The sequence below is a fragment of the Oncorhynchus nerka genome, linkage group LG9b, assembly GCF_034236695.1.
Source record: "Oncorhynchus nerka isolate Pitt River linkage group LG9b, Oner_Uvic_2.0, whole genome shotgun sequence".
NCBI lineage: Eukaryota > Metazoa > Chordata > Actinopteri > Salmoniformes > Salmonidae > Oncorhynchus > Oncorhynchus nerka.
This window is the reverse complement of record NC_088424.1, coordinates 22,735,304-22,758,482: the sequence shown is the minus strand read 5'-3', so window position 1 is coordinate 22,758,482 and position 23,179 is coordinate 22,735,304. Positions and strand designations below refer to the sequence as shown.

The 23,179-nt window shown below is 40.6% G+C and overlaps 1 protein-coding gene across 1 annotated transcript in view; it reads right to left on the bottom strand.

Annotated features, from left to right (window-relative positions):
- The window catches only part of si:ch211-207d6.2 (sickle tail protein homolog), a 79,646-nt gene that overhangs the window by 53,062 nt on the left and 3,405 nt on the right, over positions 1-23,179 (bottom strand). Inside the window, 1 exon segment of the mRNA XM_029642683.2 lies at positions 3,434-3,720. Coding sequence (XP_029498543.2) covers positions 3,434-3,720 — 287 coding nt within the window.

The following is a 23,179-nucleotide window of genomic DNA, read 5'->3' as shown; positions in this document are numbered from 1 at the left end:
CTCCACGAGGAGACTGCGTGGCAGACTGACTACCTGTTACATGAGTGCATCAAGAAGCCAAGGTAAGTTGCTAGCTAGCATTAAACTTATCTTGTAAAAAACAATCATTCTTAACATAATCACTCGTTAACTACACATTGTTGACGATATTACTAGTTTATCTAGCTTGTCCTGCGTTGCATATAATCAATGCGGTGCCTGTTATTTTCTCATCGAATCACAGCCTACTTTGCCAAACGGGTGATGATTTAACAAGCACATTCGCGAAAAAAAGCACTGTCGTTGCACCAACGTGTACCTAACCATAAACATCAATGCCTTTCTTTAAAATCAATACACAAGTATATATTTTTAAAACTGTATATTTAGTTAATATTACCTGCTAACATGAATTTATTTTAACTTGGGAAATTGTGTCACTTCTCTTACCGTGCAAGCAGAGTCAAGGTATATGCAGCAGTTTGGGCCGCCTGGCTCGTTGCGAACTGTATGAAGACCATTTCTTCCTAACAAAGACCGTAATTATTTTGCCAGAATTGTACATAATTATGACATAACATTGAAGGTTGTGCAATGTAACAGCAATATTTAGACTTAGGGATGACATCCATTAAATAAAATACGGAACGGTTCCATATTTCAAATAAACGTTTTGTTTTCGAAATGATAGTTTCCGGATTTGACCATATTAATGACCTAAGGCTCGTATTTCTGTGTGTTATCATGTTATAATTAAGTCTATGATTTGATATTTGATAGAACAGTCTGACTGAGCGGTGGTAAGCAGCAGCAGGCTCGTAAGCATGAATTCAAACAGCACTTTCGTGCATTTGCCAGCAGCTCTTTGCTGTGCTTCAAGCATTGAGCTGTTCATGACTTCAAGCCTATCAACTCCCGAGATTAGGCTGGTGTAACCGATGTGAAATGACTAGCTAGTTAGCGGGGAGCGCGCTAATAGCGTTTCAAACGTTACTCACTCTGAGACTTGGAGTAGTTGTTCTACTTGCACTGCAAGGGCCGTGGCTTTTGTGGAGCGATGGGTAACGATGCTTCGAGGTTGGCTGTTGTCGATGTGTTCCTGGTTCAAGCCCAGGTAGGGGCGAGGAGAGGGACGGAAGCTATACTGTTACACTGGCAATACTAAAGTGCCTATAAGAACATCCAATAGTGAAAGGTATATGAAATACAAATGGTATAGAGAGAAAGTCCTATAATTCCTATAATAACTACAACCTAAAACCTCTTACCTGGGAATATTGAAGACTCATGTTAAAAGGAACCATCAGCTTTCAAATGTTCTCATGTTCTGAGAAAGGAACTTAAACGTTAGCTTTTTTACATGGCACATATTGCACTTTTACTTTCTTCTCCAACCCTTGGTTTTTGCATTATTTAAACCAAATTGAACATGTTTCATTATTTATTTGAGGCTAAATTGATTTTATTGATGCATTATATTAATTTAAAATAAGTGTTCATTCAGTATTGTTGTAATTGTCATTATTACAAATAAATAAAAATCGGAAGATTAATTGGTATCGGCTCTTTTTGGTCCTCCAGTAATCGGTATCGCCGTTGATAAATCATAATCGGTCAACCTCTAATCCACAGGTACACCTCCAATGGACTCAAATGATGTCAATTAGCCTATCAGAAGCTTCTAAAGCCATGACATAATTTTCTGGAATTTCCCAAGCTGTTTAAAGGCAGTCATCTTAGTGTATGTAAACTTCTGACCCACTGGAATTGTGATACAGTGAATTATAAGTGAAATAATGTGTCATGCACAAAGTAGATGTCCTAACCGACTTGCCAAAACTATAGTTTGTTAACAAGAAATTTGTGGAGTGGTTGAAAAACAAGTTTTAATGACTCCAACCTAAGTGTATGTAAACTTCTGACTTCAACTATATATATAAACCTATTCATCTATAAATACCAATAGGAAAGTGGTTTAAAATAGTATTTTTTTCAAGACATAACTGTAGACCTAGACTATTCCCCTCATTTAAAGGGATAGTTAACCCAAATGACAAAATTATACATTGGATTCCCTACCCTGTAAGCAGTCTATGGACAAGGTATGACAACAATACATGCGTTGGTTTCGTTTCCCTGGAACTGTTCCCAAATGCTAATGTTTTAGCTTTGTGGGCTTTGTGGCACAAATACCCAAGTCACGGTAGGTAACATTTTTGATACTTTCGGTTTATTTGGACATGAGGATGTAGAAAATGTCTAATATCTTACCATAACTTGAATGTAAGTTGTGCCACAAATGCTAAAACGTTGGCATTTTGAAACAGTGACTGGGAAATAAAACCAAAGCATAGATTGCTATCATACATACCTGGTCCATAGACAGCTAACATGGTCATTTGGTTGAACTATCCCTTTAAGAAAAATACAAAATGAACGCAAATAGACATTGATGTGCTTGGAGTGTAGGCGGCAGACTAAATTGAAATGAGAAAAAAAACATACGTAAAAATAAATGTATATGCATAGGTTACATAGGTTACACTGACTGGAAAGTATGCAGGGCAGGTTATTGCGTATATCTGCTATCCTTATATCGAACAAGTTTATCTGCAAACTACCAACAAGTTATCACTACTGTACAAGCATCTGCGCTATACCAATACCAATAGAATACTGTAATTGCACAACTGGAGGTAAACTAGGTAAAGTAGTCTAATGTAGGCCTACTTTCAACGATAGTTTACCTGAACGTAGCCTAAATATCAAAGCCTCAATCCGAGGGTAAGCGCGCTTTGCATGAGTCCTGCTCAATTCGGAGTCAACGGGTTTCTTTCGCAATGACTGCAACAAGACGAAGTTCGCTTGTAAAAATGAGCTTTCCTCGAAGTGACAGGTGTGGCCATGGAAACGATCTCCACCTAGCCCAAATGCGGGTCTGGATTTACCTGTCTAACTTGTAGAACAGTCACAGTTTATTTTACCACATGGCCACTTCTAGCATCAGCCCGCGCACGGCACCACCCCCCTGGCGAGGCGGCACCGCTATTTCAGGTAGGCTGGCCTAAACAGTAAGCGTATACTGAAATTGTTCCATACTTTATTCTGTTTTACTGGAAATTCTTATTGACATCTCTATTTCCATCATTTACGTTAGGCTACACTCCAGGCCAGGCACACCTGACACCACACAATAGTGTTGAATTAACGTATTGCATGTATTGATGAAACACCATGTATTGAATTTTAAAAAAAAGAAAGAATATGTTCTACATTCATTATTAAATTCTTCAATTCAAGGCATAGTGAGACAAATGTGTCATATGTGCTTTGAAATCCTTATACAGTAGCTGATATACTCACACCAATACAATAACAACACAAGCCTACAGTGTATATCATGCCATTATGCAGGGAATCACAACCAACCAAATAAAAAAGGGTTCTCGCTTACATGGTCTCTGAGGTGGTCCTGATGGCCCATGATGACAGCAGCATGGTGAGGATACCTCTGCTTCAGGTGCTCCAGGAACACCTCTTTCTTCCTCTCTACGTCAGCGTGCTGCATGGTCAGGGGGTCTCTGGCACTGCGGGGCCCTTGCCCTCCGATGGTGTACCTCCTGGGGACTGTGCTGGGGGAACGTGGCTCAGAGTGGTGGTTCTGGTTCTCTACAGTCTGCTGCCTGTGGAAACGCTCTACGTCCTCAGGTGATGAGTCTCTCTGGTTGTTGTTTCCTAACTCTATTAGTAAAACAGATATAAAAAGAGGTAATAATACAACAGATATGAAATATAATTAAATATTACGTTATAATAATACAACAGATATAAAAGAATCATATATTACATTAGAATAATACAACAGATATGAAAGATAATCATATATTACATTATAATAATACAATAGATGTGAAAGAGAATCATATATTACATTAGAATAATACAACAGATATAAAAGATCATCATATATTACATTATAATAATACAACAGATATGAAAGAGAATCATATATTACGTTATCGGGATTTAAACACACCAAAGAAATTATGTTGTTATGAAGTAAAACACAACCACAACTCTTACATGAGGGTGTTAACTGTTTATCAGTTGAAGGCATTCAGTTGTACAACTGACTAGGTATCCCCCTTTCCTTTCCTTGTTTATCATGACACGCAAACATCCAAAGACAAGACCGTGCATGATGTGTACAACAGTATTTCATGTGATGAGTAATCATAGCTGTCTGTTTCATGAACCTTCAGAAAGTTGTTTGGCCTTTAAGAGTTCCATGGATGACAATCTGTGCTGCACTCATATTCCTAGCACACAATGACTACATCAAGCTTGTGACTATACAAAGTTGTTGGATAATACTTTTTTGGACTATTATTTTTTTTTTAAATTTATTTAACTAGGCAAGTCAGTTAAGAACAAATTATTATTTTACAATGACGGCCTACCCCAGTCAATCCATCCTCTAACCCGGATGACGCTGGGCCAATTGTGCACCGTCCTATGGGACTCCCAATCACGGCCGGTTGTTATACAGCCCGGGATAGAGCCAGGGTCTGTAGAGACGCCTCGGGCACTGAACTGCAGTGCCTTAGACCGCTATGCCACTCGGGAGCAAATGGATGCAATTGCAGTTTGTTTTGGTTGTGTTTCAGATTATTTTGTGCCCAATAGAAATGAATGGTAAATAATTTGTCACTATTATTGTAAATAAGAATAGAATATGTTTCTAAACACTTCTATATTAATGTGGATGCTACCATGATAACGGATAGTCCTGAATGAATCATGAATAATGATGAGTGAGAAAGTTATAGAGGGCCAAAGATCATACCCACAAGACATGCTATCCTCTCACCATCACCAATAACAGGGGAGGTTAGCATGTCTTGGGGGTATGATCTCTCACTCATTATTCACGATTAATTCAGGATTATCTGTAATCCTTGTCAATCATGTTGACCCCTACCCTTTTGATAGAGAAAAATATTACTTGTTAAACAACATTTCTTTCTCTGAGCAATTGTATTAGTATAAAAAAACATTTGAAAAAGCTCAGTATTTTAATGATTCTTTTTATACAGTAATTATTGCTAGTGTTTATTAAGGGTGCCAATCATTTTAGGACCCCTCTGTATGTTACCTAAATTAACACCTACAACATGAATCCAGAGGGTGAACAACACACAACTCAAAAGATTTAAACAAACTGAAACAGGCATGTGCCTTACTTTTACTATGCTATAGATACAGCATAGAAATGTGGACCAAAAATCAAGAATCCGACCTTGTATGGCTTAAGAATGATAAGGCCACCATGGAGTTTGCTTTTGAAAAGGGTGGTATCACCTAAGCATCTTGAATATGAAGGCTTAGACCCTCAAAGCAGGCAGACCAAATGAGAGAGAAGTTCTAATCCTCTGTATTCATTATATCTATCACACAGTGCTGATTTAGTCTGGAGTCAGACTGTCTGTAGTCTTGTTGGGGGAGATGTAGGCCTACTTTATCTCTTGGACTTTCATCACACGATTGTGTGGTGATATACGTGCATACTGTATGAATACACAGTACAGAGCTTCATATTAGAACAAATGTGTAGATTTTCAAACACGTAGACAAAATTATTATGATATTTAAAATGCTTTAAATGCTTTACTCAGAGCATGCACAAGCCGTGTTTACTTCATCTTGACTAATGACTCATGTCTACATTGTTGAGTAGCATTTTGCATAACTTCAGGCAAAGAATGATGCGACACATCTTGTTGACATTTTAAGTGGACCTAAAGTTATGCCTTTTTGGTTAAGCAGAAAATGACTTTTAGAATTATGCTGGAAGGGCGGTGTGTGTGGGGGGGTTGTGTCACGGGAAACAAATGGCATCAACACAAAGCTGCAGTTTTGTAAGGACGCATCTGTTGTAGTATAATTACAAATCCTGTATAGGAAAGAATTCAATGCTGGGACAATGCGTCATCAAGAGAAGTCTCTTATAGGTTATGTTCAACATAGATGTGCTTCCTGCTCAGAACAATGCCTATCCCACGAGGAAGCCATCCCACGTTGGTTAAGGGTCTGCTGGAAAAAGGGACTCCCATCTGCATGTGTTGTTTGTCTGGAAGATGATTGCTATCTCTTCAATCTAACAGGGGCAGGCCTAAAGCAGTAATCAGCCAAAGACTTGAGCAAGTCCCCTCACCTATTAAGCTTTTAAACAGAGTGGATACAAGCAGGACACCTCAGAGGATATCCTCAACCCCACACCTTGAATATACCAGGGAACTGCAATGAGATGTTTTCCACTTACGGTATGGAGGACAAATCCACTGAAAAAAATATAAACACAACATGTAAAGTGTTGGTCCCATGTTTCTTGAGCTGAAATAAAAGATCCCATAAATGTTCCATATGCACAAAAAGCTTTTTTCTCTCAAATTTTGAGCACAAATTTGTTTACACCCCTGTTAGTGAGCATTTCTCCTTTGCTAAAATAATCCAGCCACCTGACAGGTGTGGCATATCAAGAAGCTGATCATTACACAGGTGCACCTTGTGCTGAGGACAATAAAATACCACTCTAAAATGTGCATTTTTGTCACACAACACAATGCCACAGATGTCTCAAGTTTTGAGGGAGCGAACAATTGGCATGCTGACTGCAGGAATGTCCACCAGAGCTGTTGGCAGAGAATGTAATGTTAATTTCTCTACCAGAAACCACCTCCAATGTCATTTTAGAGAATTTGCTAGTACGTGCAACCAGCCTCACATCCGCAGACCATGTGTACGGCGTTGTGTGGGGGCGAGCGGTTTGCTGATGTCAACGTTGTGAACAGAGTGCCCCATGGTGGCAGTGGGGTTATGGTATGGGCAGGCATAAGCTATGGACAACAAACACAATTGCATTATATTGATGACAATTTGAATGCATAGAGTGACCGTGACAAGATCCTGAGGCCCATTGTTGTGCCATTCATCCACCTCCATCACCTCATGTTTCAGCATGATAATGCACGGCTCCATGTCACAAGGATCTGTACACAATTCCTGGAAGCTGAAAATGTCCCAGTTCTTCCATGGCCTGCATACTCACCAGACATGTCACCCATTAAGCATGTTTGGGATGCTCTGGATAAACGTGTATTCCAGTTCACACCAATACCCAGCAACTTAGCACAGCCATTGAAGAGGAGTGGGACAACATTCCACAGGCCACGATCAATAGCCTGATCAACTCTATGTGAAGGAAATGTGTCGCACTGCATGAGACAAATGGTGGTCACACCAGATACTGACTGATTTTCTGATCCACACCGCTACTTTTTTTTAAAGGTATTTGTGACCAACAGATACATATCTGTATTCCCAGTCATGTAAAATCCATAGATGAAGGCCTAATGAATTCATTTAAATTGACAAATTTCCTTATATGAAATGTAACTCAGTAAAATCTTGTTGTTGCATGTTGTGTTTATATTTTTGTTCAGTGTACATCAACAAAGGGTGTGACACACACTGAGGTCAAAGGTCCTACTACAGTCCAGAGGAAAACTGGGCTTGTAACCAGAATATAGCAAATTCAGGTCCTCTGTATCATATCCCAACCCATCCAGTTGGATATAAAATGAAGCAAATGTGTGAGTTTAAATCAGCAAGACGACCTCTGCTTTTATACTCCGGTTATAAAGGAAGAGAGCATGAGGCATGCTACCAGGAAACAAAGACAGAAAGCAGAGATTGTAGGCAGGTCAGAGGCCCATGTATGAGTCTCAGTTGTAGTCAAGCTGGACTATTTATCTTCCTGGAATTAGGCAAGAGGAGCCGAGGGAGAGAAGGAACTCATTCTGGCATGTGCAATGTGCTGTGAAGCCTCCTCGGGAGGGGGGTGGGGATGGGCAGGCAGGGATGTACACAGCTGTTGAGAATTTCCCCAGTGCTTCAGTCTTGGCTATGAAAGATGTTTTTGTTGATTTATCTGAACCAGTTAAAGAGACAGGACTATTTTGTTTTCTGTTGTATCATTTGAGTGCACAGTAGTTCCTTAACCTGAAATAGACTCTGGGTCAGGAGCTTATGATGAACTGTAGGTCTGGGTTACAAAGCAGAATTACATATGCCTAACTGTAGTGTCCGATTATATTCCGCTATGTGTAGACTTTCTGTATCATATTTTGTTTCTTCAACCAGCTGCACATCGAAGTAACATACAGTAAAACACCATGTGAGCGAGACCTACAGTTCATCATAAGCTCCTATGTAGGCATACTTGTCAGTACATCTGCTTAGTGTTGTAAGACTTCTCTGCATGTCAAAGTTTCAGACTAATTGATGAGCTTCCAAGGAATGGGCTTAATCCATCTATGTAATAGAGTTTCTAAATACAGTAATACCGCTCGGGAACCTTGTCCTCCCTCTTGTCTTTTATCCTGCTTTAAATATTTAAGCTTAGCGTTCCCCACTTGACTTGAGTGTTTAATTAAGCTAAAACTGGGTATTAGTTGGCTAATACAAGGAATATTATTAAAGTGTCTCTCATACTACAACCTCTGACTGCTGCTTTAGTCCAGGTTCAGTTTACTGGTGATTCCTCAATGACACCTTGGATCATTATTCACTAACATGACAGTCACAGTATCCAAACGCATCCACCAGAGGAATACTGCAAAGATAAACATTTAGTCTTTACTTAGATTACATTATTCCTTACCTCTTCTCCCTCTCCAGTGAGTATGCCGTATGTACTGATATTCCATTACTTTGCACGCTATTCCCTTAAACACTATGAATTCTGCATTGACAGTGCAGACAGTGTTCAGGTCTTTCTGTAGTGCAAGGTTATACGTGGAAAGTTATGGTCAAAACCAACGTGTGTGTGTGTGTGTGTGTGTGTGTGTGTGTGTGTGTGTGTGTGTGTGTTCCTGAGGAAGCTCCATTGTAAAGCTGTCCTCACTTTTTCCAAACACCCTGTTTTCCAGCCTATGAGTGCATGTTGGGAATACATGGCATAACAAATTAATGAACAAATACATACAGTATCTTTACAACATAAGTTGCAGATGGTCAAAGATTTAACATATGTACCTTTATAATACAAATGTAATGTCTAATTCTCGTTTTCATAATAATACAAAAAAGTTTGACATCATTAGTCTGTCCTCTGTGGGGATTTTAGCCTTCATTTCCTCAACCTCTCCCACTGTTCCCTCTTCACACAGCTGGACTCTGAGGTCAAGGTCACAGTCATGGTCAAACTGGAAACCCCACCAATAGTTTCCTTCATGAAAACTTTGAAAATAACTACTATTTGGGTCTATTGTACAAATCAGCATTCATTTTCTATCAGAAGTGAACCTGCAAACCAAGGCCATGCAAACAAGCATAGGAAAATAGACTAATTCCACAGCGAAGAGTAAAGTTTTGTTGTTGTACTTAAATTCCTCAGGCTTTGATGTTAGTAAGTGGACTAAAATGTGTCACATTTAGTATTTGAGCTTTCATAAGAACAGAACAAAATTATACAGAACAAAAATATAATTTCCTCTCAATACAGTTTGAACTCCATGCATTCAATTTTCACTGTTGGGTAAACCTAAGACACTCATGGTGGGCTGTATCAACACTCATTTTAAATGTTCCGTTGGGCATTGTTGATATTGTACATGGAGAAAAGCCCTGAAACTGTAGTTTCACATAATTTCATACAAGTAATGCTCTTGCATAGTGCAGTGGTGTATATAAAGTGCTTTCGAAAAGTATTCAGACCCCTTGACTCGTTCCACATTGTGTTACGTTACAGCCTTATTCTAAAACTGATTACATTGTTTTTTCCCCACATCAATCTACACACAATACCTCATAATGACAAAGCAAAAAAAACTACGTTTTTTAGACATTTTTCCAAATGTATTAAAAATTCAAAACAGAAATATCACATTTACATAGATATTCAGACCCTTTACTCAGTACTTTGTTAAAGCACCTTTGGCAGCGATTACAGCGTGGAGTCTTCTTGGGTATGATGCTTCAAGCTTGGCATACCTGTATTTGGGGAGTGTCTCTCATTCTTTTCTGCAGATCCTCTCAAGCTCATCTCAGGTCTCTCCAGAGATGTTCGATCGGGTTCAAGTCTGGGCTCTGGCTGGGCCACTCAAGGACATTCAGAGACTTGTTCCGAAGCCACCCCTGCATTGTCTTGGCTATGTGCTTAGGGTCGTTGTCCTGTTGGAAGGTGAAGCTTCGCCCCAGTCTTAGGTCCTGAGTGCTCTGGAGCAGGTTTTCATCAAGGATCTCTCTGTACTTTGATCCTCGATCCCGACTAGTCTCCCAGTCCCTGCCACTGAAAAACATCCTCACAGCATGATGCTTCCACCACCATGCTTCACCGTAGGGATGGCGCCAGGGTTCCTCCAGACGTGACACTTGGCATTCAGGCCAAAGAGTTCAATATTGGTTTCAACAGACCAGAGAATCTTTTTTCTCATGGTCTGAGAGACCTTTAGGTGCCTTTTGTCAAACTCCAAGTGGCTGTCATGTGCCTTTTACTGAAGAGTGTCTTCGGTCTGGCCACTCTACCATAAAGGCCTGGTTGGTGGAGTGCTGCATAGATGGTTGTCCTACTGGAAGGTTCTCCCATCTCCACAGAAGAACTTTGGAGCTCTGTCAGAGTGACCATCGGGTTCCTGGTCACCTCCCTGACCAAGACCCTTCTCCCCCGATTGCTCAGTTTGGCCGGATGGCCAGCTCTAGGAAGAGTCTTGGTGGTTCTAAATGTCTTCCATTTAAGAATGATGGAGGCCACTGTGTTTTTTGCGACCTTCAATGGTACCTTTCCTCAGATCTGTGCCACAACACAATCCTGTCTCAGAGCTCTATGGACAATTCCTTCGGCCTCATGGCTTGGTTTTTGCACTGACCTTATATAGACAGGTGTGTGCCTTTCCAAATCATGTCCAATCAATTGCATTTACCACAGGTAGACTCCAGTCAAGTTGGAGAAATATCTCAAGGATAATCAATGGAAACCGGATGCACCTGAGCTCAATTTCGAGTCTCATAGCAAAGGACCTGAATACTTACAGTGGGGCAAAAAAGTATTTAGTCAGCCACCAATTGTGCAAGTTCTCCCACTTAAAAAGATGAGAGAGGCCTGTAATTTTCATCATAGGTACACTGCAACTATGACAGACAAAATGAGAAGAAAAAAAATCCAGAATATCACATTGTAGGATTTTTTAATGAATTTTTTTGCAAATTATACACTGTATGTAAATAAGGTATTTGGTTTTTTATTTGTCATAATGGGGGCTTGTGTAGATTGTTGAGGGAAAAAAATATTTAGACAATTTTAGAATAAGGCTGTAACGTAACAAAATCTTGAAAAGGTCAACGGGTCTGAATATTTTCCGAATGCACTGTAAGGGTATACTGTATTAGGCTATTAAATAGCTCAAATTAATATTATCACATCATTATGATGATTGGAAATGTAGCCTACATGTTCATAAAGAATATTTCATTTTCCTTTAGCAGAACATTTGACATTTAGTCTAATATGGCAGCTATACAGTTTTGTTTTTTGTCCCCCCCAAAAAACTGCCAATTTTTGTTCAGCAGTTGAATTAATTCAACATGAAAAGCCTGCCAAGTGGATGTGACACTTAAGGTCCACTGTGTGACAGTCCGCACAAGTGGATTGAAGAGTGGTGAGAGAGAGAGAGACAGAGAGAGTGAGAGAGAAAGAGAGACGCAAGGGAAGCAGTAGATAGAGTCGAGGAGAGGAAAGGAAGCCTAGTCTCGCTCTCTCCTTTTGACAAAGCTGAGCTGATTGATCTAGTTCACTTCTGCCCCGAAGGTGGATCTCTGATCTGCCATGCTGCATTGGTTCACTGACTACACTACACAGCCAGCCATCGAATGCTTCAGCTTCAACTACATATCGGTTTGCACAATGCTGGAAAATGTCATTATGGTTATGAGGAAGATGTTTTTCCGGATGGGTTTTTCTGTCCTTATCGCAGAGCAGAGATAACGAGAGAAGAACAACCATGACAATTCGAGGAAATTGCATCTCAATGCTGAGAATAAAAAAGTTCAGGGGGATGGCACCCTCTATTGGTGGGTCAGATCTTTACTGATTTTGTAAAAGTAACTCTCAATGTCTTTATCATTGACTAGCATGTCATATTCCAGGACAGAAACGCAATGAACACTTCACTCACAAAAAATATGGACTTCCAAACCAAATACAATACCCCATAATGTCAAAGTGAAATTGTGTTTTTAGACATTTTTACAAATTAATTAAAAATGAAAAGCTGAAATGTCTTGAGTCAATAAGTATTCAACCACTTTGTTATGGCAAGCCTAAATAAGTTCAGGAGTAACAATTTGCTTAACAAGTCACATAATAAGTTGCACGGACTCACTCTGTGTGCAATTATAGTGTTTAACAGGATTTTTGAATGACTACCTCATCTCTGTACCCTACACATACAATTATCTCTAAGGTCGAGCAATGAATTTCAAACACAGATTCAACCACAAAGACCAGGGAGGTATCCAATGCCTTGCAAAGAAGGGCACCCATTGGTAGATGGGTAAAAATGCAAAAGAGCAGAGGTTGAATATCCATCCCTTTGAGCATGGTGAAGTTGTTCATTACACTTTGGATGGTGTATCAATACACCCAGTCACTACAAGGATATAGGTGTCCTTCCTAACTTAGTTGCTGGAAAGGAAAGAAACCGCTCAGGGATTTCACCATGAGGCCAATGCTGACTTTAAAACAGAGTTTAATGGCTGTGAAAGGAGAAAACTAAGGATGGATCCACAACATTGTAGTTACTCCACATTACTAACCTAAATGGCAGAATGAAAATAAGGAATCCTGTACAGAGTAAAAATATTCCAAAACATACATTAACTTTATGTCCTGAATACAAAGCATTATGTTTGGGGCAAATCCAACACAACGCATTACTGAGTGCCACTCTCCATATTTTCAAGCATGGTGGTGGTTGCATCATATTATGGGTATGCTTGTCATCAGCAAAGACGAGGTTTTTAGGATTAAAAGAAACGGAATAGAGCTAAGCACAGGCAAAATCCTAGAGGAAAACCAAGTCCAAGTCTGCTTGCCAAAAGACCCTTGGTGTAACGATGTACGCTGAAAGTCATATAAAGGGCAGGTAAGCAAGGAGGTGATGGAGTCCAGGTGAGTGTCATTATGTGCCTAACGCTGGTGACAGATGTGCGACCTAATGAGCAGCCTGGTGACCTAGAGGCCGGAGAGGGAGCACACATGACACTGGGAGACAAATTCACCTTTCAGCAGGACAAACAAACCTAAAATACAAGGCCAAATATACACTGCCGTTGCTTACCAAGACAACATTGAATGTTCCTGAGAGGCCTAGTTACAGTTTTGACTTAAACAGCTTTAAAATCTATGGCAAGACTTGAAAATGTCTGTCTAGCAATGAATATAACCAATTCACAGCTGTAGTCAGTTCATGCTGCAAGAGCTCTGATTGGTTGGAGGAAGTCCTCCGGAAGTCATAATTACTGTGTATGTCTATGGAAGGGGGTGAGAACCATGAGCCTCCTAGATTTTGAATTGAAGTCAATGTATCCAGAGGAGGACGGATGCTAACTGTCCTCCGGCTACACCATGGTGCTACCCTACAGAGTGCTGTTGAGGCTACTGTAGGACTTCATTATAAAACAGTGTATTTTAATAAATTATTTGGTCATGTGAATATATTTAGTATAGTTTTATCTAAAAATTATAACTTTAATATTTCACTATTTGTATTTTTATGAAATTTCCTGAGGAGGATGGTCCTCCCCTTCCTCCTCTGAGGAGCCGCCACTGATGTATGTGTGTGTGGATGTGTGGATGTCTGTGTGGGTATGTGCATGAGTGAGTGCATGTGTACTAAGGTGCGGAGAGTCAGTGCAGGTGGTCAGTTCAGTTCAAGTGTTCAGAAGTCTGATTGGTTTGTAGATAGAAACAGTCTCTGAGCCTGTTGGTATTAGACCTCATGTTCCAATACCATCTCTCCAACGCTAAGGGAGTGAACAGCTTGTAGCTGAGGTGTGTAAGGTCTTTGATGATGCTGCTGGGACTTCCTCAGGCACCGTTTCTAGTTGGAGCGGCAGCGTAGCCTAGTGGTTAGAGTGTTGGACTAGTAACCAAAAGGTTGCAAGTTCAAATCCCCGAGCTGACAAGGTACAAATCTGTCGTTCTGCCCCTGAACAGGCAGAAAATAAGAATTTGTTCTTAACTGACTTGCCTAGTTAGATAAAGGTAAAATATTTAAAAATTAAGTAGATGTCCTCAATTGGTGTTAACACGGGCCGTCTTCACCACCGGCTTTAGGGCCTTGCGTTCGTGGACACAGCAGGTCCCATACCAGGCTGTGATGCAACCGGTCAGGACGCTCTCGATGGTGCAGCGGTAGTATTGAGAGGACATATTTCTTCAGCTGCCTTAGGAAGCAGAGGCGCTGTTGTTGTTGGTCCGTGTCAAGGCCTTGTGGATGCGGAGGAACTTAAAACTGCTGACTCTCACTTCTGCAGTACTGTTGATGTGGACATGTTGACTTCTGCTTCCTGAAGTCAACAATCAATTCCTTTGTTTTGCTGACATTGTCCTGGCACTACAATGCCAGTTCACCTCCTTCTTCTGCAGTCGTGGATGAACAGGGAGTACAGCAGAGGGCTGAGAACACACCCCTGGGGTGCTTCTGTGTTAAGAGACAGTGTGGATGAGGTGTTGTTGCCAATCCTTTCAGCCTGTGGTATGCTCGTCAGGAAGTCCAGTATCCAGTTGCAGAGGGTAGTGTCTAGACCCAGGGCACTGAGCTTGGTGGCGAACTTGGAGGGAATAATGGATAATGGTGTTGAATACTGAACTGTAGCCAATCAACAGCATTTTCATGTAGGTGTTCCTCCTGTCCAGATGGGTTAGGGCCATGTAAATAGTGATAGCCTCTCCCATGGATCTGTTTGAGCGGTAGGGAAATTGTAGTCGGTCCAGTGTGCCTGGCATGCTGGCCTTGATGTGGGATGTGACCAGCCTCTCGAAGCACTTCTTGATGACAGGGGTGAGTATTGGGTGCCAATAGTCATTTGGGCATGTCACCTTGCTTTTCTTGGACACTGGGACAATGGTGGTCTCCTTGAATCAAGTGGGGATTACAGCCTGGGACAGGGACAGGTTGAAGATGTCCAATTAGACGCCCGCCAGCTGGTCAGTGCACACTCTGATGACGTGGTCAAGGATGCCATCTGGGCCGGCGGCTTTGTGAGTATTCACTCTTTTGAGATTTCAGCCTCGGAGAGCGAAAGCACCTGGTAGTCCGGAGCACCGAGAGATATCCTGGATGGCTCAGTAGTCGGTCTCGAAGCGAGCATAGAATATGTTAAGTTCATCTGGTAGGGAGGCTTTGGTGGGTAACACATCGAGTTGTCTTTTTGCGTCCCTAATGGATTTGTGGAGCTCGTACCTGCTTGCCTTGTACACGTCGCGTGCTACTGAGTCATCTAGGCTCATTCTGCTGACATTGAAAGCTGCAGTACAGGCTCTGGGGTTGGGTTAAATGCGGAAGACAGATTCTGGTTGAATGCATTCAGTTGTGTAACTGACTAGGTATCCCTTTTCCCGTTTCTCAGCATGGTACGGATTTCTCCATTCATCCAGGGTTTTTGGTTGGGGTATATCCGAATTGTTATTGTGGGTACAACATCATCGACACATTTCCTAATGAAGCCTATGAATGGCGATGTACAGTACATTCAGTGTCCAGTTCATTAGGTACACCACCCCGTTCACGAAAATGGTTCGCTCCTACTGATAGTGGGTCATGTGGCTGTGGTTTGCTATTTAAAAAAAACAGGTAGACAGGCATTAAGGCATTCAGGAACTGTTTGACTGAAAGTTAGAATGGGCAAAACGAGTGACCTAAATAGCTTTGAGCGTGGTATGATTGTCGGTGCCAGGCACGCCAGTTCCAGTATATCAGATACGGCGGGCCTCCTGGTATTTTCACGCACGACAGTATCTAGGATTTACAGAGAAATGTGCAACAAACAAAAAACCTCCAGTCAATGGCAGTCCTGTAGCCGAAAACAGCATGTTGATGAGAGATCGAAGGAGAATGGCAAGAATCATGCAAGCTAACAGGCGGAACACAAACAGGCAAATACTGGTGCAGTACAACAGTGGTGTGTAGAACAGCACAAATTGTCGGCTCCACTCCTATCAGCTAAAAACAAGAAGAGGAGGCTCCAGTGGGCACGCGATCGCCAACACTGGACAATTGATTGAGGAGTGGAAAAACATTGCCTGGTCCGACGAATCCCGGTTCCTGTTGCGTCATGCTGATAGAAGAGTCAGGATTTGGCATAAGCAGCATCAGTCCATGGCCTCATCCTGCCTGGTGTCAACGGTACAGGCGGGTGGTGGTGTAATGGTGTGGTGAATGTTTTTCTGGCACACGTTAGGTCCCTTGTTTCCATCCCCCGAATAATTCAGGCTGTTCTGGAGGCAAAGGGGATCTGACCTGGTACTAGATGGGTGTACCTAATAAACTGTCCACTGTTTTGTATATTCCTTAATGTAGGAACTATCTTCCTTTATATGCAATCAGTGAAAGTATTACATGTTTTTCTCTCAATACCAGAAGGATGACACAAGTTAAGTTTAGTCTAGTGCTGTAGGTTGGCTATCTTTGAATGCAGCAGGTTATCATTCTTAAAGTCATTACTTAATATACACTTAATAAAAATATATTTAAATACCAATAATGGGGTCAATATTACTAATGGTTTATGTTCAGATTTGTGAAATATTTTCAGCTTTATTTTCATGATATTTCACATTGTTCGTCTGCATAATTTAAATCTAACATTTGCATGAGTCAAAGTCCACTTGATCAATAGTTTTTGCTCTAATATCCTATGGTGTGACTGGTGCCAATGACATCTATAGTGCCAAACAATGGTCTGGTGCAGCCATCTAATGTTGCATTTACTTTATATTCTCACAGCTTCTAAGGACATATACAATATCTTCACATACTAAATTTCATGGCCCCATGTCCATCGATTCAGTTCTTATAGCCCTGGTGAGATATGGTGTAGTGTGCCCAACTTAGCATATGCGCTAACATGCATCGAAAGGTACAGTGCGTGCATCTATAGGTACTTTTTTCTTAAAACCATTAAATACTGATGTAATGAGTCTAAATACAACATCTTCAGTGAATCTGATGTGTGGTTCATGAGGAGAAGATGATTGCAGATGATTTTGAGCATTAAAGTTACATATGTAAAAAAAATGTTTTTAATAGTTTCCTTGGTTTTTGAGATATCAACTCCAAATTCAGTGTGGTTCATCTTAGGCACATTCATGATATTAATGACAGGTTTGATAGGCCACTGTGGAGTCGATTTACAATGGCTTAAATGGACATGTTAAATCAGACATGTACCATGGGCCTACATTCCCCCAAAATTGTAATTTGGTCTTGTGTTTCATGATAAGAAGATGGAAGTATTTCTTAGCATATTAGATTACAGTGCCTTCAGAAAGTTGACTTATTTATTGAAAATGAAATACAGGAATATCTCATTTACATACACTATATATACAAAACTATGTGGACACCCCTTGAAATGAGTGGATTCCGTTATTTCAGACACACTCATTGCTGACAGGTGTATAAAATCGACCACACAGCCATGCAATCTCCATAGGAAAACATTGGCAGTAGAATGGCCTGACTGAAGAGCTCAGTGATTTACAATGTGTCACCGTCATAGGATTCCACCTTCCCAACATGTCAGTTTGTTAAATGTCTGCCGTGCTAGAGCTGTCCTGGTCAACTGTAAGTGCTGTAATTGTGAAGTGGAACATCTAGGAGCAACTACGGCTCAGCCACGAAGTGGTAGGCCACACAAGCTCACAGAACGGGACTGCCGAGTGCTGAAGTGCGTAAAAATAGTCTGTCCTCGGTTGCAACACTCACTACTGGGTTCCAAACTGCCTCTGGAAGCAACGTCAGCAAAATAACTGTTCGTCGGGAGCTTCATGAAATGCGTTTCCATGGCTGAGCAGCCGCACATAAGCCTAAGATCACCATGCACAATGACAAGCATCGGCTGGAGTGGTGTAAAGCTCGCCACCATTGGACTCTGGAGCAGTGGAAACACGTTCTCTGGAATAATGAAACCCGCTTCACCATCTGGTAGTGCAACGGACGCATCTGGGTTTGGCAGATGCCAGGTGAACGCTACCTGCCTGAATGGATGTTTTTCATGGTTCAAGCTAGGCCCCTTACATGCTGACCAGACCGGACACGTCGCGTGCGCGAGCATTGAAAAATAAATGTAGAAATCCATGTTATTCAATTATTCCACCCACATTGCTCGCACACGCCAATGACCATCTGCGTTGCCAAGGACTAAAATAGAAGTCATTCCTATTTCTGACGCAGATAGCACTGCAAGTCCTGCCTCTCCCATCTCGTCATTGGTTTATAGAAGCAGGTACCAACGTGCCATCTCCACATTGGTTATACCCACGTGGGTGATTGAAAGACAAAATGTTTTGCCGGTCGTCGTGGTAATACTATGAAAGTTTAGATGCTAATCACCATATAAGTTCAAAGATGAAAAAGCCCGGAAGGAGGAGAGATGACTAGAAACGATTCGGTTTGCCGTTTTATGTGTGGATTAATTGTCGGAGTAGAGGACCTTGTGCATTTCAGGTAAAATAACAACTCAATGTTTATATCCCAGGACAAATTAACTAGCAACAGCAAGCTAGCTAAATAGGACAAATTAGCTAGCAAGTGCTAGCTAACTAGTTAAATTACCATACATGTTTAATGCTTTTCGACCTGTCCCCAAATTAATGTCATTGGTTCAGAGTTTGTTTTGATATTTTAACCTGCGTGTCGTGATCGCGTTTGGTGTAGGGGGACAAAATAAATGTATGCACGATAGCGCACGCTGGTGCACTCGCGCAGCCGGTTTGGGTTCCGTGTTAGAATGTTAAAGTCCTTGAGTGGCACAGCCAAAGCCCAGATTTGAATTCCATTGAAAATCTGTGGAAAGTCTTGAAGATTGCTGTTCACCTCAGCTAACTACCTAACATACGTATATACTGTACTCTACATCATCGACTGCATCCTTATGTAATACATGTATCACTAGCCACTTTAACTATGCCACTTTGTTTACTTTGTCTACATACTCATCTCATATGTATATACTGTACTCGATACCATCTACTGTATGCTGCTCTGTACCATCACTCATTCATATATCCTTATGTACATATTCTTTATCCCCTTACACTGTGTATAAGAGAGTAGTTTTGGAATTGTTAGTTAGATTACTTGTTGGTTATCACTGCATTGCCGGAACTAGAAGCACAAGCATTTCGCTACACTCGCATTAACATCTGCTAACCATGTGTATGTGACAAATAAAATTTGATTTGATTTGAACTTAATAGAGCTAGAGAAAATCTGCAAGAAAGAATGGGAGAAAATCCCCAAATCCAGATGTGCAAAGCTGACAGACATACCCAAGATGACTCAAAGCTGTAATTGCCGCCAAAGGTGCTTCTACAAAGTATTGACTCAGGGGTGTGAATACTTATGTAAATGAGACATTTCTGTATTTAATTTTCAATAAATTTGCAAACATTTCTAAAAACATGTTTTCACTTTGTCATTATGGGGTGTTGTGTGTAGATGGGTATGAAACCTATTTAATCCATTTTGAATTCAGGCTGTAACTCAACAAAATGTGGAATAAGTCAAGGGGTATGAATACTTCCTGAAGACACTGTGTGGGCTAATATGCATCTACTGGTATATTGTGGCCATCTTTGAATGCATCATCTTTATTTTCTCAAACTCTTTAATGACTATTGTGATGAGTGCAAAGAGCAAATTTGGAGTGAATCTGACTTTTAGTCTATGAGAAGATTTTTATGATTATTTTAAGCATTAGCGTTCCATAGTCAAAATAGTTTGTTTACTTTTTTATATCAATGCCAAACTTAACATGATTAATCATGGTAATGTCTTTGATGACGCCAAAAAGTTTCAGTGGAGAGGATTTACAAAGGATTTAAATAAACACGTAAAATCTGATTTCCTGATTTAACAATAACTCAGGCATCTCTTAATCAATCCCTTAGCTTTTCTCAAACTGCACTGAACAAAAATATAAACTCAACATCAAACAATTACAAAGATTTTACTGAGTTACAGTCAGTCAATTGAAATAAATTCATTATTCCCTAATCTATGTATTTCACATGACTGGGCAGGAGCGCAGCCATAGGCCTAACCACTTGGGAGCCAGTCCCAGCCAATCGGAATTAGTTTTTCCCTTTATAACAGACAGAACATGTATGCGGTTGTGAGGACGGTTGGATGCACTGCCAAATTCTCTAAAACAACATTGGAAGTGGCTTATGGTAGAGAAATTAACATTCAATTATCTGGCAACATCTCTGGTGGACATTTTGCAGTCAGCATGTCAATTGAACACTCCCTCATAACTTGAGACATCTGTGGCTTTGTATTGTGTGACAAAACTCCACATTTTAGAGTGGTATTTTATTGTCCCCAGCCCAAGGTACACCTGTGTAATGGTCATGCTGTTTAATCAGCTTCTTGATATGCCACACCTGTCAGGTGGATGGATTATCTTGGCAAAGGAGAAATGCTCACTAACAGGAATGTAAACACATTTGTGCACAACATTTTTGCGAAATAAGCTTTTTGTGTGTATGGAACATTTCTGTGATTTTTTATTTTAGCTCATGAGACATGGGACCAACACTTTACATGTAGCGTTTATATTTTTGTTCAGTATAAGTTAGGAGGTAACATGGGTCTGCATACCCAAATTTGGTGTTATTTGGACTTAAGGTTCATGAGAAGCTTTCCAAAATGTCCAGGTTGGAGGAAAATCTGTCCTAACAAAACTTATGGGTCCTTGAGGCAAATTTGTTCAGCATGAAGAAATACACCTACATACAGTACAAAGTTTCAAGCCTCTAGGTCAAACGGGTTGACAGATATTTGGGTTTAAGTGAGACCGCATATAGGCCAATCGATGCCATTCTTTTTGACCAAGTTACTCATGGCCTGTACATACAAAGTCAAATAACTCAAGTATAGATTGGTAATTAGAAAGAAAGTGACCAAGCTACAGTATACTTGAGTTATTTGATCAATGAAAAAAAAAACATCTGAGAAGAACAACAGCTTCGCTGTGAACCCCTAATTATAGGGTATAAAGACAGTCTGGTCTAGAGGAGGCAGACTACATATTGTTGATATTGTGAGACTTGAGTTGTTTTTTATCTGATGCACTTCACTGAGTCTGAAGGCTGGGACATTCAGCCTTGAAAATATGCTATGAAATAGTATGTGACAAGGTTTTATAAAGCCGCATGAGCTAGAAAATTTTTGTCTTATGAGACCGTTTTGAAAGATGAGTCCTGGGAGAGCAAAGCAATACCGTAGTAATATTTTACTCTTCCTTTCTGTCTGCTCACAAGGCTACTTACCCATCCTTTTAAGACCCCTCGTTCACTAGGAATGCATCCCAAATGGATCCCTTTTTCTTGTAGTGCACCAAGGGATCTGGTCAAAAGTATTGCTCTGTGTAGGGAATAGGGTGCCACTTGGAAAGAGCCTAGCTCTATCAACTCATACAGATCTACTGATCATTGACTTTAACACAAGTTATCCCAAGGATTTCCCCTCCCCCTTTTTACACTCCTGAAGGATGTTGGCGTGTCTGTTAAGTGAAAATTCACTTATCTTTCAATGATCTAGATTGCCCAACAATTGAATCAAAAACCTATTCCCGTATCCATCTCATGTAAAGACATGGGGAGGTACGCCACACCCACTTTAAATCAAAACCTGTGTTCAATGTAATTGACCCTTCAGTCAGTTTTCAAAGATGTTGAGAGGGTGGAATTGATGTGTTGCCTGAAATAGCCTATAGCCTACTATATACAGTATAACACTGTTGGCATACTGTAGCAATAAAACACCTAATAAACACAGACTTTCACAATAATCAATGCCTCACATGACATCAACCTGTTGCTTGGTTCAGGGTAGCATTTTATAAATAGCATAGAAGTCTGAACTGATCCTTTAGTGTTTAATACATGCCCTATTATGCTCATTATCAGCTGTTATTAACTTTGCCAACCACAGTTTCCAAATACATTTTCTTTATTGGTAATTTGGCATGCTATCACTAAGACTATGTAAATAAATGTGAATTACAATAGTTTCAGTAACCTCGTGTGAACTTGACCAAACATGGCTTTAGGGTACGCTCTAATCAGTTTATACAGAATGTGCGTACTTCTTCTCTCCCTAGCTTGTTCATCCTTGTTGCATGACTTAGATCTCACATTATGCCCCCAGCACTAGTATGCGGGGGAGTGTTTTTAATAACTGTCTTGGTGGGGGCTGTCAAGCATGTGCTGTGCAACAACACGTTACAACAATAAAAGCATGGAACATGAATGTCCTTACATACTAACTGTAACAGGTTATGGACACCAAGAGAGAGGGACATCCAGAATTTGTAGTACTTTTTTTTTTGTTGCCTGGGTGGCTCTATTAGCTATAATAACATACTGTATGTACGAACCTCTTTTGGCCTGTGAATCTACCAGAGGGAAGAAAAACAAACGCCAATGAAAACTTTCATTTTAAAGGGTTCTTTTAAAGTAAATATCTGCAGGTTAGCTAGGTAGTTACTGTAAGTCAATCTGAGTTAATCATAAACTTGGATGAGAAGGGGTCCAGTTCTAGTTATAAGGAGTCATTTGGAGAATTAGGGATGGTTTTCCGAATGGGAGAGCAGGAATTTCTATTGTTTATGAGAACACTGGCCTCGATGATGTCATCTGTATGCATCTCATCCCGAGACTAAACCAAAGCCACAGAAATAGCCATGTCACGCCAGTATCACCTAAATCATTATTAACAAGGGAACGAAATGAAGTCTAAATCAATTGAGCAGCTGTTTCAGATGTGTTGAGTTCATGAAAGCATGCATCGCTGTTGTGGCTATAAAAAAAAAGACATGTCATTAGGGCTGTAGTGTAGAGGCTGTAGAGGTG